Source organism: Podarcis gaigeae (genome assembly GCF_964106915.1).
Source record: "Podarcis gaigeae genome assembly, chromosome: 1".
NCBI lineage: Eukaryota > Metazoa > Chordata > Lepidosauria > Squamata > Lacertidae > Podarcis > Podarcis gaigeae.
This window is the reverse complement of record NC_139678.1, coordinates 114,406,897-114,423,058: the sequence shown is the minus strand read 5'-3', so window position 1 is coordinate 114,423,058 and position 16,162 is coordinate 114,406,897. Positions and strand designations below refer to the sequence as shown.

The 16,162-nt window shown below is 42.9% G+C and overlaps 1 protein-coding gene across 19 annotated transcripts in view; it reads left to right on the top strand.

Moving 5' to 3' along the window:
- Window positions 1-16,162, top strand: part of OSBPL6 (oxysterol binding protein like 6) — a 106,509-nt gene that overhangs the window by 73,862 nt on the left and 16,485 nt on the right. For 13 of the 19 annotated variants that reach the window (XM_083706459.1, XM_083706458.1, XM_083706442.1 and 10 more), the window contains 6 exons: window positions 1,491-1,656; window positions 2,593-2,723; window positions 6,523-6,630; window positions 10,402-10,539; window positions 13,310-13,397; window positions 13,911-14,164. In XM_083706459.1, coding sequence (XP_083562585.1) covers window positions 1,491-1,656; window positions 2,593-2,723; window positions 6,523-6,630; window positions 10,402-10,539; window positions 13,310-13,397; window positions 13,911-14,164 — 885 coding nt within the window. The remainder of the gene's footprint in view (window positions 1-1,490; window positions 1,657-2,592; window positions 2,724-6,522; window positions 6,631-10,401; window positions 10,540-13,309; window positions 13,398-13,910; window positions 14,165-16,162) is intronic. The other 6 variants (XM_083706446.1, XM_083706448.1, XM_083706450.1 and 3 more) reach the window with 1 other exon arrangement.

Sequence of the window (16,162 nt, the reverse complement as noted above, 5' to 3'; positions counted from 1 at the left end):
CAACAACAACAACAACAACAACAACAACAAAAGGAGGCATTCCATTTTTTCCAATTTAAATTTAACTCAGATTCAAAGTTAGTGTTTTTCATAGAGCTGAATGGAAGAAATGTATTAACATAAAGTGCCAATGTTAAGAGACTGGGTGGCAGTAGATGAGCTGCAATAAATATGTGGGCAGAATAGGATGTCATCAACTGATGACTTAAAACTTTACATTATATACTGTGCAAGTCCGGGTTCCTGAAAGAACTGGAGAAAATTGTATTCCAAGAAGTTCCTACTGGTTAGGGCAATGAATCCATTGTCTGTTGAAATGTAAAGTAATATGACTTTTTACGCTGGTCCTGTTGAGGATATTTCAAAAGCATGTGATATATTTTGTAACACCCCCCCCCCCCAAGAAATTGACATTTAAATTACATGAACTATTTGGACAACAATGTAATTTAACATTTGACTTTATATTCAAGTGCCGAATTGGGTTGCAAGTTCGTTCACAAAAATGCTTGAACATTGGGCCGCGGAATGCACCTAAGGCTGAATGCATTTTGTCTTGCATGTCATCACTGAATAGTTTATATATTATTTTTAAAAAGCACTGCAGATGTGTGCATGATGCTTATATGTTTGTGTGTATTCTGTGTAATAAAAAAAAGCAATGTGAGAAAGCACACACATATATACACAAACATATTTCTTAGAAGGGAATGAAAAGTGGAGGTGGTATAATAAATTGTGTCTTAAAGACATGATTCAAGATTGTCTCTCTGTGCGTTGTATATACACAATGTGTAGATAAATACAACAAATTAAATTGACATTCTACATTAAAGGACAGGCACTCAATGCATCCAGCTTCACATTTTGTGATTTGTAGATGTACTAATGCCGTATATTATATATCCATTTCCCCATTTACCAACACTTTCATAAATCTGTTCATAATTCTTCTTTGGCGATGTTTAGCCATGTTTTTAGTTTGCTGGAGAAAATAGTACTTTTCAAATCTTCTTTTTTTCACAGTAGCTGCTAATACATTATTCATACATGTTTGGAAGGCCAGACTACAAATTTAGTAAAGTTTTCTCTCCTAAAATGCCTCCCTTCACTTTTCTGATTTCCACTGAATGATTCTGGAAGACACTTGAAGCTCTATTATTTAATGTCCCACACTGAATATTTGGTTGGTTGTGTTTGGCTTTACTTAGAAAGCACTGTTCCTTTTTTTTTATGTTACAAGCTGTAACTGCAAGTTTAAATTGAAATCCTCTTCCTCATAAATTAACGCTTATAACACATCAACATTGATTTCAGGGAAGGAGCAGAACTCCTGCTTTGAGGGAGATTAAAAAGATACCTCTTGGCAGCAGTGCCACGACTCATAAATATTAAGCGCTATGGTAAAGTGAGAAAAGTCTTACAGTGCTGTGCCAGATGTTCTGTGGAAGAAAGATACAGTCCCTTGTATCTGTTGCTTTCCAATTTAGGTTCCTTTCAGCGCTACAATGTCTCCTGTTCGCCTGCATTCATCCAATCCTAATCTTTGTGCAGACATCGAATTTCAGTCTCCTCCAAGCCATGCATCTGACCCCCTGGAAAGCTCCACGGACTACCTGAAACTCCAAGAAGAGTTTTGCCTCATGGCACAGAAAGGTAATTGTATGCGTAACAGCAGCATCTCAGTGGAAATAACCTTTGATACAGAGTAGGCTAGCTTTGGGCCAAGGCATTGTGTGTGTTGATTGATTAATTTGAGAGAAACTGAAGCTAGCATGTTGAATGTGCAGCTGCCAAAGGTTTCTCTCTTATCCTGTTAAGTTTCGGAAGATCCCTTGTGTTTTACTTTTCAACTATTTCAGCTGTGCTTCTCACACAGATTTTGCACACAGATGCAGTTGCAAGGAAGCGATTTCTTGCAGTACGGGTATGAATATTGCAAGTTTGCAAGGTGATGGCTTGCAAAAAAATTTCACCTGATCAGCACCCACTTGCTATGCCATGTTTTAAAATTCTAGCCGAAGATGTACAAGTTGTTGGCTCTTATAGTCTGAGTCTAAAAATAAAGACACCCCCCCCAATTTTTTTTTGCACTGAACCCTTTGAATTATCACAGTGATAAATGACAGGAAAAATGGCCTGCCCTTCAGAAGTTTGGGGAATCATGTAGCATGGAGATATGCTTTAAAGAACAGAATATAAATATGCTTGACCTGAGTGGCTCACCCCCCCTTCCCCCTATTTTGCAGGATGTGTGAAAATACCCTGAATATTTGAGAAGTAGCCGTAGTTGATGAGAGAAAAATAGACTAAACTGATTTTGCACTCTCTGAGGAATAATGGCACTGTAGGCTCCACTGTGTACATGAGGACAAAACTCCAGCCATGGCTAATGGCTGTTTTTCATACGTGGTTATCCAAAGTAGGGCATATGGAAGTTCGGAAGTGATAGGCTCGGCCCTTCAAAATCTGCATCTTGTTTCTGTAGCATTGGGAACTGCACTGTACAAAATGTTCGCTGATACATATTTTTTGTAAGTTGCATGCAGAGGTCTGTGGTGTATACCAGAGACATTTCTGTTTTCTCCCCAGTACATTCTCTTCTGAAGTCTGCCTTCAACAGCATAGCAATAGAGAAGGAGAAACTTAAGCAGATGGTTTCAGAACATGATTTCGCTGGACACAATACACAGATAACGTGTCTCAGGCAATCCCTCTCGCAGGTATGATCTTACATGGCAATTTGCTACGTTTTCAGATGGTTGGTTTTGGAAATACCATGATTTGTAACTGTTGTTTGCCACAGGTGGTAAATGCCATTTGTGGCATTGCTTTCCATAAATGCCAGATACCTCTCTAAAAACAAGTGACAAAATCAAATGTTACGATACTGATGAATTCCTGTCCTGATCTACCCTATACTTTCAAACATAATGGGGTTAGGGATTATGAAGAAGAAGAAAAATACAGATAAAGGCAACTTCTTGTCCAGATACTAGGGTGGTTTTTTTTATACAAAAAACAACACAAAAAACCAAAACAAAACACCACAACCTAGATAAATGTAGAAATAAAGCGTGGGATGTTATGCAAAATTGTACACTATTAATATCACATTACATTTTGAATTATTTTGTTCAATACAGGGTATAATATAGGTTGAGCGGTCCAGTGTTGCATAATCACAAAGAAACTAGTCTGTGGATGCTGGTTCTGTTAGAAAAACTTTAATCAAATAAAAGATAACTTGTTTTTCCCACTTCAGGTTCAGTTCAGTATGTTCCTTCTATTGCATCACTTGCATGTCTATAGCTGTAAAATTGAGCCTGCAGCAGGACTAACTTTATGGCCTTGGGACCCCTAGTAGTATTCTAATTCTCATTTCATCAAAACTGGATATATTCATGTTGGAGCAGCAGTATTCTGCGTGCTTGCCATCTTTGAGCTTGCCTCATCTTACAATAAAATCTACACCCCCCACCCCCCACCCCAGTTATGCAGGAAAGCGAGGCCAATCTCATTGACCCAACCTGGTAGCTTTATCCAGTTTTGTCCATGTGTATGTACACAAACACACAAGATAATTTCACAATTTTCAGTTCAGCTAACCAGACAGAACTCAGTTCAGTCTTTGAAGAACTGCGCTTCTACCCAGTTTGCTTTCACTATAAAGCTTCATTGAGCTAAGGATTTATGCACTAGAGTATAACTGAGGACTGCGGCATCAGTTGAACTGCTTCACTTAACCAGGATAATGGTATTCTGTTGCTTAACCTCTGTTCTGTCATCTTGCTCTCAGCAGTGTTCTGCTTCATACAATGTCGCCACCTTTTCTTGTTATGTCACCTGATACCACGCTTAATCTATGGTCTCCTTCAGTTGTCCTCTTTTTCTATGGTCTCCTTCGGTATCCAGAATAGATATTTTTCTCTATGTTGCGAAAAGATAGGCAGAGAACAAGTGGGGGAAGACAGCAGCTCATCGTTTGCGTCATATGCTAATTCTTGAGTCCATTTGGATTCTATTCTCTTGTCTTCTGTCTCTGTTTTATCTGCACAAGTGGCACTTTCTTTGGAGAGGACAGCTGCCAATATACTCATTTCTAAAGAACCAGGAACACTGTCATGTGCAGATTAATAGTAGTAGTGTCGTGTGTTTGCAAGGTTTTCGTCATGAGAATTGAATTAAAATCTTGAAATGGCCAAACCATTTCCCCCCTTTTATTGTGCTTTAGCCAAGAACTTACTTGTCAAAGCATTCATTTTTGTTTCCAGTGTAGAATCTACTGGATTCCGAAGAATTCTAGCTTTCTCTTCATATGAGGAGCTTATTTTCTGTAGAAGAACTTAAAATCTCTGAGATTAGAAGAAGAAGCTTCCAGTTAGCACATCAAATGTTCATTCCTTACAAGTCTGTGTGTGTGCGCGCGTGTGTCTTTCGCAGTCTCAGCTTCTTTGCACCTCCAGTACTGCTTTCCAAAATCTCATCAGTCCTTTTCCTGCTTTCTCACTGCTGTTGCTCCACATTTTGCTGTTGCAGTACTTAAATTAGTACAGGTAGTGCTGTCTAAATTAAAGAGGTACGAAAGTCATACCTAATGAATTAAACTTGACTGGCCTTTTAAAATAATCAAATTAAATATTAAATAATATGGACATTTTGCATGCTTTACCTCATTTGCCGCAAACCTGCAGAGCTTTGACTTTCCGTGTTGCAGTACTTTCTTTTTGACTCGTGGCAAACGAATGCAGTTTAGTTGATTAATTACTGTGTTTGCTTCTTCCTGCCTGTTTGCATAAGGGTTGGTGACTATTTGCCCAGTTTCATTAGACTGCAGGGGATACAGGCAGTGGCCAGTCAAAGCAGAGAGCAGATAGGAACAGGACCTTGGACAGTTCCTAGGGGTGCTGCTAAGACAGCTACAGACATAAAGCTGTTACCCCTTCAAGGAACTAGTGCCAGCTGATCAGATCTAGTGTCCCAGCTTCCACCTTCCTGGAGAATCTGGCTGAATAAGGCTCTTGCCTTATGTTGCAGAATTTGACTTCTGCACAACTGGAAGAAAAAAAATAGTATGCAGAGGAGTCATCCTCTGATTAAGACCATGGTAGAGAACTCTGTTTTATTGCTAGGTTCTATAGAGCAGGTATTTTCAATCTTTTCTGACCCAGGATCCACTTTTAATCCAAACATGCAAATGGGGACCCATTTCCTAACCTTTTAGTGTACATTTGTGTGCTGGTAGCGCTCTTGTAGCAAACCACCAGTTGAAGACCAATGCTTTCTGACGAAATAGCCTGAACCTCATATCCATCTGAGTACTCCATTGCCTGCTGTAGGTTATGACATGAGTTGGGAAGCGTAAACTATTTCTGCTCCTCTATTACGTCTTCATTTATGTCAGTAATATGGGATGATACACTATGGACAATATCAGTGGTCTAATGTTGAGATGCTAAAGGATTATAAGCATGACCCATTAACTTATCAGTATTGTTTATGCTGTATGAGCTGCACAGAGCATTCAAGAGGATAGACTGGTCTTGTTGGGTGACCTTAAATAAATGTAAAGGCTAAATCGTGCTTATTGAATTCAGAAGCAAATACAACAGCTTCAATGGCAAAACATACAACCATCTGCTGTGACTGGTGCTTGTCTTCCAAATAATCACTTCCCCTGAAGCAAACACAACTAGGGTTTCTTCTTTCATTGTCTTACAGAATCTAACAAAGCAAGGAAAGGCTAAAGGTGTGTCTACTTTTCTGGCAGCCCAGTCCCATGCATATTTAGACAATAAGTCCCACCAAGTAGCTTACTCCAGAGCAAAGGTGTGGGGGATTGTAATCTTGGGGCCAAACTCAAGGAGATGTAGGAGCAGTTCCCACTTAAAAAACAACAACACTGAAGTGTCACTATGGATGTGCTGTACATTTGATTGGAAGAGAAAGGAGGGGTTTATAATCCTTTCTCCGTGTTTCTTTCTCACCAGGTAAAAGGATGTAGGAACCTAATATCTGTTCCCTCACCAGTGGAAAAGAGGCTGGGCGTTGGGTGGTAATTTTGACTAGAAAAATGTCTCAGAAGGAAAGGGCTGATCAAGCCCGCTTCTCCACTACTATTTGTATCTTATTCATAGCTCCTCATATGTATAAATTTAATTGATCACATTTATTCTACCTCTTGCCTTTGGCCATAAACTTGTTTAAAGTGAGGAGGGATGCAGACCTCTATCAAGGAATCCTCAGCATACTCACCAAACTACCATCCCTTTTTCTATGGAAGAAAGCCAGAATAGTTAAATGAGTTTAATTTGACTTAAGATAGGTAGTGGAAACATACCTAACCAAAACTGCTGGACATAATACTAATGGTTGGAGGAAAAAAGTTAGTTGCTTAGAAGTACCATCCATATAATGTAACACTTTGGTTCTGGCCCAAATATAGGGTACAGCAGTGGTTTGACTCTGCTTTGTGCTGTCTTGTACATTTGAAATTAAATATTTAATTTTTGTTATTTTAAGGCTATCAACCAGAATGCTGAACTAAGGAGTCGCTTGAACAGAATACATTCAGAGTCTGTTATTTGTGATCAGGTTGTCAGTGTAAATATTATCCCTAGTCCTGATGAGGTAAGACTTTGTCATTGCTCTAATGGACTTACAGTAGTCAAAACCCGCTAATTATCACTAATGACTAAATCATTCTCTTTGGCAAAGCTGGCAAGCATTGGGTCAGGCTCATTTCAGGAAATGTTCCAGTAGCATTGATGAAAGTAATGAGCTGTAGTTTGTGTGAGATTCCTTTTGGAAATCTGAGAAGTGGAAGGTTTGGTGTTAGAATACAAATTAGCCCTGTTTCTGGTGCATTTGTATTTAAGTAAGCAAGCAGCCAAGAATCCATAAGAAGAGCCTTGCTGGACCAGACTAGTTAAGTCAAACGGCCTTTTCCCCATAGTGCACCACTAGCTCTGTTTCCTGGACTTGAGGGCAAGAAACCTCACCCTCAGCCCACCCCATTCCCAGCAACAGGTATTTAGAGGCAGATTGCATCTGATCCTAGGGTTGGCCTATATAGCCTTCCCAACTGGTAACCTTCTCCTCTATGAGTTTTCTTCACCCCCTTGTAATGCTATCTGGCCTAGTGGCAATCACCACAAATCTTGAAGCAGCCAATTTCATAAGCTGACTATGTGTGATATGAAGAAGGACTTCCTTTTGTTGCTTGGGACAGTCTCACCAGTCAGACTCATTTAATAACCTTAGGTTCTAGTGCTATGAGAGAGGGAGAAAGTCTTCTGACTATCCACCTTCTCCATATTGTGTATATTTTTTTAATAAACTTTTCACTCAGCTACCCTCCCCCCCAAAAAAAACCCTATAGAAAGCCTTAAAAAATTGTAAGCTTTCCTCATAGGGGAGCTTCTCCAGCTCTTATCATTTTGGTTGGTTTTTACCAATTCTACAAAAAAATTAATAGATTTTGTTTGAGGTGTCACAACCAGAACTGTACTCAGTATTTCAGGTATGACCACGTCAAAGAGTTGTACAAAGGCATTTCAGTATTCACATTTTTTTAAAATTTTCAGACACTTTCTTAATGATCTCTGACATGAATTTGTAGCTTTTTCATAGCTGCTGCACACTGGGTCAGCATTTTCATGGAGCAATCTGCTTCCACCCCAAGATCCCTTTCCCAGCCAGTCACATTCAGCTCAGACACCATCACTATACGTATGAACTTCAGATTTTTTTGCCACAATGTTCATCTCTTTACATTTATTGACATTGAACCACATTCGCGATTATGTTACTCGTTCAGCATTTTGTAGGCATCCTTTTTGGAGTTCTTTTGCAATCTGTTTTTCCTTTCATCATCTTCAATAATTTGGGATAATTGCAAACTTGGAAAGTTTGTTGTTCACTCCTAACTCAGGATCATTGATGAACAAGTTGAAAAACACCAGTTCCAATTTGGGTGGCATTCCACTTCTTGCATCCCTCCATTGTGAGAATTACTCATTTATTCCTACTCTCCATCCCTGTTCTTCAATAAGTTACCAATCCTCACACTTCAAATATGGAAAGATGGAAGGCAAATACATTAGTCCACATGTACTGCCATTGTTAAGAACGCTAGTTATTCTTAATACTGCCATGCTGAAATAGATTAACTGAAGTTATAATGATTGTCCAGAATAACAAGCCCTATAACCAGTAGGAAAGCTTGTGTAGGGTCTGGTCTCCCTCTTTCCAATCCTCCCTTAGCCTCAACTGAGCTCCAAAATGCTAGAGAGTTCAGTTTCTTTCCAATCCTCCCTTAGCCACTACTGAGCTCCAAAATGCTGGAAAGTTCAGTTTCCAAGCGAGACAAAGCAGATGTCTTTTAAACATATGAGGCACACCATAAGATAATTCTTTCTGGTCTCACTGAACGCTCTGTATTTGATGATATTCAAGTTGCAGTGTCTCCTCACACACCCACACCCTTTTCCTTTATTTTTCACCATTTACCATTACCATGTGCTTTTCTGATGAATCCCTTCTGCTTGGACAAAAATGGAAATTCCTTTCGGAGCCTCCTTCATTTGAAGTCAGCTTTATAGAATAGAAAACTGGGAGAAGAATCTTCGAAGTGTATTTATATAGTCAGAAATAAGTGTGTTGAGGCTACTGTATAAAAGTTGCTGGGTGCTACAAAGGCAGAGTGCCCTGAATCATTCTTGGAGTTCCAGGGCTTCTATAGCCACTGTCTTGTCTCTGTGTTAGTTGGAGTGGCCATCCCCATGGTGTGATGCTGTTTCTTGTCCCAGTCTTGTAGTCGTAGCTTATTAACTGTGTGTAATGTGAGAGGATGAGCTTTGCTACAGGAGGGAGCTAAAGGAGACGTGAGCTCCAGACCTGAACTAAGGAAAACATTTACATATTCTAAATTTGAAATAGAATCATAGAATTGTAGAGTTGGAAGGGTCAGCAATCTAGCCTGCAATGCAAGAATCTTTCGCCCAATGTGGGGCTTGTATTCACCACCCTGAGATTAAGAGCCCTCATACTCTACCAACTGAGCTATCCCTCAGGTAGTGAGTGGGCCTTTCCTTCTGAGGAAATGGCACTGGGAACCTGTTTGACTGAAGGGTAAGGTAAAGAACACTTCAGATAAATAGATAAGCTCCCACCTAATGACAAAGACATGGGATGCGGTTGGCGCTGTGGTCTAAACCACTGAGCCTTGGGCTTGCCAATCAAAAGGTCGGTGGTTCAAATCCCCGTGATGGGGTGAGATCCTGTTGCTCGGTCCCAGCTCCTGCCACCCTAGCAGTTCGAAAGCACCCCAAAAAGTGCAAGTAGATTAATAGGTACCACTCCGGTGGGAAGGTAAACGGTGTTTCCGTGCGCTGTTCTGGTGTTGGTGTTCCATTGCGCCAGAAGCAGCTTAGTCATGCTGGCCACATGATCTGGAAAAATTGTCTGCGGAGCGGACAAATGCCGGCTCCCTAGGCCTGTAAAGCGAGATGAGCGCCGCAATCCCAGAGTCGTTCGTGACTGGACTTAACTGTCAAGGGTCCCTTTACCTTTACCTAAAGACAAAGACAGGTGGTGAGTGCCAAAACGATTGTAGTCAAAATGGGACCACTGAGAAACAAGACGAACATAACAGCAGGCTCATTTGCAGAAGTACAAAAAAAATCATCCTTTTAAAAACCCTCTAAGACAAAAGAAAACCCCTGCAAGCAAACATAAAACAGCCTGACAAACCCTGAGCATGTTCAGTATCCACAAAAGGTAGAGACAGTTGCAAAAAACTAAACAAAAAACTAGGACACAGTAGAATGCTAGGTTGGGAAGGAAGGAATGGTTCGAAACAGGAACAAGAACGTTTCTTTTAATAGGGGATGATGAGCTGCAACTTTTTGCTGCAGGCCACCCCTGTGTGTGCGCATACATGCAAACAAACAAGCTCAGGCTTCAGGACATGAGAGCATTGTGCTAAAGCAGTCTTACAACATGGCTGAAGCTGAAGTGTGTCAGGTGAGGGTTGGGCCTCCCTTCCCCATCAAACACAAGGTATCATTTCAGTGCTGGAAGATGCTGGGTTTTCCTGTAGCAGAGGAACAATCTTGAGGGAAGGCATTTCTCTCTGTCCCCTGCCACACAAAAAAAGGAGTTATTCGAGTGCTAGCTGGAAAAGAGGTTCTTTGCGCTCCCCTTGCAAAATGGCTTCTTTTCAACCTGAACTCTCCGTTTGCTAGAGCTTATTTTCCAAACAGGGAGGAAGGAGCGGCCATGCAGGGAAGAAGCAGGGCATCTGTCCAATAAAATATATTGATTAGGCATGCTCTTGCTTTTTCTCTGTCATGTGTGGGCATCTGGAGTTCATATGTGTGTGTTTTTCCCTTTTTGCAGGCAGGTGAACAGATCCATGTCAGTCTCCCACTCTCCCAGCAAGTTTCTAATGAAAGCAGGCTCTCCATGTCGGAATCTGTCTCTGAGTTCTTTGATGCGCAGGAGGTGCTTCTGTCTGCAAGCTCATCAGAAAACGAGGTTAGGGAGTGAAAGCCTGATTATTTCTTCTGCTGTGCTCTATATAATTATAATGCATTTGGGATCAAGTACCGAACTTTTGGGGACGCGGGTGGCGCTGTGGGTTAAACCACAGAGCCTAGGACTTGCCGATCAGAAGGTCGGCGGTTCGAATCCCCGCGACAGGGTGAGCTCCCGTTGCTCGGTTCCTGCTCCTGCCCACCTAGCAGTTCGAAAGCACCTCAAAGTGCAAGTAGATAAATAGGTACCGCTCCGGCGGGAAGGTAAACGGCGTTTCCGTGCGCTGCTCTGGTTCACCAGAAGCGGCTTAGTCATGCTGGCCACATGACCCGGAAGCTGTACGCCGGCTCCCTCGGCCAATAAAGCGAGATGAGCGCTGCAACCCCAGAGTCGGCCACAACTGGACCTAATGGTCAGGGGTCCCTTTACCTTTACCTCTACCAAACTTTTGATCCTAATTCGGAAGGCTTGGACATGGACACAGCAGTCTCCTGGTTCAAATCACACCTCTGCTATGAAGTTAAGTTGTTGACCGTAGGCAAGTCACTATCTCAGAATGAAATATGAGGATAATAATCCTAACCTATCACACAAAGTCCTAAGAATTAGGTGAAGCTCTTAGAACAATCTGACAGTTCCAAGAGTAGTCCCACTGATTTTTGTAGGGTTAATCTGGAGTAAAGGAACTGCTTGCCACTTAATTGCCTTGAGATCATGGCCAGAGGCAGCAATTCGTGACCCATTTGCTCCACCTTCCTCCTGTCACAAGCAGGCAGCAGTGTTGTGGAATGAGTGACACGTAAATTGCTACCATTGCATTTCCCCCATTTTCCGTTCTTTGGAAGGAAGTAAATTAGTAGCTCAGTAGGGACGCGGGTGGTGCTGTGGGTAAAACCTTAACCCCCCAGGACTTGCCGATCGCATGGTCGGCGGTTCAAATCCCCGCAGCAGGGTGAGCTCCCGTCATTCGGTCCCAGCTCCTGCCCACCTAGCAGTTCGAAAGCACCCTTAAGTGCAAGTAGATAAATAGGGACCGCTTTACAGCGGGAAGGTAAACGGGGTTTCTGTGTGCTGCTCTGGTGCCGGTTTGCCAGAGCAGCTTCGTCATGCTGGCCACGTGACCCGGAAGTGTCTGCGGACAGCGCTGGCTCCCGGCCTCTAGAGTGAGATGAGCGCACAACCCTAGAGTCTGTCAAGACTGGCCCGTACGGACAGGGGTACCTTTACCTTTAAATTAGTAGCTCAGTTTTGACGCCCCTACCCACACTTGCACCCTGTTTTTCGCTTACTGGTTTTTCATTTGCCATGGCAAGAAAATTTGTTTTTCTTTCCTTAAAACAAGGGTGGGCCACATAGGGCCCTCAACCACTCTCTCTACAGCCCACCAAGCTGTGGGGGAAACTTGCTCACTCTTCCTACTGCCCAGTTAATCAGCCATCAGCAGCGCAGCAGGGAAGAGAATTGAGAGCCAGTGTGGTGTAGTGGTTAAGAGCGATAGACTCGTCTCCGCTCCTCCACCTGCAGCTGCTGGGTGACCTTGGGCTAGTCACACTTCTCTGAAGTCTCTCAGCCCCACTCACCTCATAGAGTGTTTGTTGTGGGGGAGGAAGGGAAAGGAGAATGTTAGCCGCTTTGAGACTCCTTCGGGTAGTGATAAAGCGGGATATCAAATCCAAACTCTTCTTCTTCTTCTGTTTCCATGTTGCTAATTGCAGTGAGGAAAGTATTCTTGTGTAGATTGGGGAGGGTGGGCACATATTTGTGTGTGTGTGTGTGTGTGTGTGTGTGTGTGAGAGAGAGAGAGAGAGAGAGAGAGAGAGAGAGAGAGATTTCAACCTCACCTCCTCTTCAAAAGGGGTCATATTGTATCCTGAAGCATCTGACTTCCCATGAATGATTGAGTGTGTGCTTCCCTGTGCATACAGCTGTTTGGGAGGCTGGTTGGAGGTAATTAAAATGGAGAAATAAGACATACCCCATGTATCGTATTTTGCGCTCTATAGGACGCACCCGACCCGTAAGACGCACCTAGTTTTTAGAGGAAGAAAACAAGAAAAAAAATATTCTGAATCAAATGTTGTTGAAGAGGTTTTGCGCGGCTATCCCTGAAGCCAGAACAGCAAGAGGGATTGCTGCACAGCCTGCATTTGCTCCATAAGACGCACACACATTTCCCCTTAATTTTTCGGAGGGGAAGAGTGCATATTATAGAGCGAAAAATACGGTACCTGTCTTTCCAAGAGTGTCTGTGAGCATGAGTTGGTTTAAGGTATGGCAGTGTGACTGGCTCCGGTCATGCTTTCTGGGATTCAGCCCCCAACCATCTACACACCTGTGATTGTGGTGCCAGAAAAAGTTACCCTTCCCTTCTTTAAAACCATGGTTTGAAGTGTGTTTGCAGAGAATGATTTAGAGGCATTCCCCTTATACATCATATGGACAGTGATAGGCTTACATGAGTCATCTGTATTCAATAGAACAGACACTCTTTGACCTACAGTCACTTCCAGCACAGCTTGCTCTTCAGAGAGGAAGATGGAGAGCTTACATATTTAGGCACGAGCTAAAAATGGGATGATATTGGCCAAACCTGGGTTTCACAAAACAGGCACTCTTCAGCCTGATAACAACTCTAGGATACATGCGTCACTGGGACTTGAATTTATGAAAACATTTCTATTTAGTGTTCCACTTGTTGTTTTCTTCCTCCTCCTCCTCCTCCTCTGCTTCCATTTGCTTTTCATTTAAATCTCTTTGTTTTCTTCTTTAGGCTTCTGATGATGAGTCGTACATCAGTGACGTGAGTGACAACATATCAGAAGACAACACCAGTGTTGCAGACAACGTTTCTCGGCAATGTATGCAGGGTTGTTTTTTTTAAGTTTTAGAAAATAAGTGTTCTTTTTAGGTGTGGTTGGTGCACATATAAATCAGAACCATCTCTGGATGCAACTCAAGTCAGCGAGGGCCACTTTTACATTTTTATCCCTGTTAACTGTAGAATAGCACTCTTCCTTCTGTTTTTTACTGTAGTTATTTCTATGGTTTTAGTAGATTTCATTATATGTATATAATTTTAATTCTTTCAATGTTTATAGTTGTTTTCTTACAATGTTTTTTTCTGTGTTTTTAGCGGTCCTTCTTTTTATCTGTAAACCGCCTTGAGTCCTGTCAGGGAAAAAGGTGGGGTATAAATAAATCTATAACAACAACAGACCCTTTGAAATGAATGGGCCTAAGTTAGTCATACCTATGAAATTCAGTGGGTTTACTTTGAGTACAGCTAGCACTGGATACAAACCATTTTATTTTTCGTTTATCAGTCAGTGAAAGGATTTCACATCCCTGCTGTTCTGCTGTTTCCCTTCCAGTACTTAATGATGAGCTGACCGGTGGTGCTTTCAGAAATGGACGAAGGACGTGCCTCCCGACCCCCTGCCCTGATACTAGTAATATCAACCTGTGGAACATTTTGAGGAACAATATCGGGAAGGATCTCTCAAAAGTATCCATGCCGGTAGAGCTAAACGAGCCTCTGAATACATTGCAACACCTTTGTGAGGAACTGGAATACAGTGAACTCTTGGACAAGGCTGCTGAATCTGATGACCCCTACGAACGAATGGTAGTAAACCAGACGGAGCACGCCCTTGCATGTCCCTTCATGTGTTTATCCCTCTCCTAAAGCTCTAATATTGCATACAGTGGACCCTCCGGATACGAATTAAATTTGTTCTGGGGGTCTGTCCACAACCCAAAAAGTCCGTAGGCAGAAGCGCCACTTCTGCTCATGCCCACGGTGTGCAGAGCGCTTCTGCGCATGCGCGCGATGAAACCCGGAAGCATACACTTCTGGGTTTGCCGCGTTCGTAACCTGAAAGTTATGTATCCAGAGCGGTACATAACTAGAGGGTCCACTGTACATTTGTGCATTTTCCATTATTGTAACCTCGCTGTGGGTTAAAGCCTCAGCGCCTAGGACTTGCCGATCGAAAGGTCGGCGGTTCGAATCCCTGTGGCGGGGTGCGCTCCCGCTGCTCGGTCCCAGCGCCTGCCAACCTAGCAGTTCGAAAGCACCTCCGGGTGCAAGTAGATAAATAGGGACCGCTTACCAGCGGGAAGGTAAACGGCGTTTCCGTGTGCGGCTCTGGCTCGCCAGATGCAGCTTTGCCACGCTGGCCACGTGACCCGGAAGTGTCTCTGGACAGCGCTGGCCCCTGGCCTCTTAAGTGAGATGGGCGCACAACCCCAGAGTCTGTCAAGACTGGCCCGTATGGGCAGGGGTACCTTTACCTTTACCTTTAACCTCACCTCTAGCGTGAAAGCAGCTAGATTCTGACATAAAGGATTTTTTTACTTTTTTTCCAGCCTGTTCCTTTCGTTGGCGTACTTTCTTATAACCAGTATAGATGGTCCTTGGCTGGCTATATCTCTGCAGATAACTGCTCACATAAGTGGAGCCTTGCAGGAGCAGTATAAATTTGGATGAATGAACTTGCATACGTGTTATAGTGAGTCTTAGGGTCCAGTCTCACATTACCTTTGTGGTATGGAAGCTGCTCACGGACATCCTTTTGCCAGGAGACCCAGCTCATGTGGGAAGAGCTCATATTGTTGTTTCCCCCCCCTTCCCCCCTCATTGCCTTGCTTTCCAAACAGGGCAATACTAGTATGATGAAGTAATCTAAGGACTCTACAGTATGGGCTCCTCCCACATAGAATCGTAAGACCATAGAGTTGGAAGGGACCGCAAAGGTCATCTGGTCCAACCCCCTGCAGTGCCGGAATCCACATTTTGCCCAGTGTGTGGTTTGAACCCTCAACCCTGAGATTAGGAGTTTCAGGTGCTACATGGTTTGAAACTTTTGACGCTACCTTCACAGTGTGGAAAGGAGTGATGCTACCGTAGCGGCCACACTGCTAAGGTAATGCAAGAGAAGGCACTTGGTATAAGCCTCTTGAGCGATTCTAAAGGGAAATAAGTAGTTTAAAAAACCACTAGAGCCTCTGTTGCAGAGAGTGATCACTCACTTGTCTGTCTATTTTGTCAGACCTGTGAATTCCAAAGCTGTAGCCACATCCCTATATTACCCTTTTCTGTGCAATGAGCAAATCGCTGGGGAATTCCACTCTGCAAGCCCCGCTAGGAATGCTTTTGCTCAAGACAACTTTCAAGATGGCATGAATGGGGGGGGGAGGGGAGGATTCCAGGCGGACTGCTTCCATTATATTCCTGTACACAGGAGTGGTGCTCCACTTTCCGGGTCTGCAAAACAGACCAAATTGTAATATGAGATGATTCTCAATAGGCTTGTAGAGATGACAGTTCTCCAGAGATCTGAAAGTACTCTTTGCTTTCTCTAATTGCATAAGACACATCCATTTCTGCCCCCTTCTATCACCGACTAACTGGTGTTATTTTTTTTTTTGTCAGCACCTGAGGATGGCGCCTAATAAAACCCAAATAAAAATCCTCAGGATATCGATCTAGAGTAAAAGTATGGAAAAGGTGGGAGGATGCAAACTGGAAATGCAAAAAAGGGGAGTGCTAGCTCTCTCTCCCCCCCCCCCCCCGGGTAGATCCTTGTATCACAAAAAAAAAAAAAACTTGTTTCGCCATTAA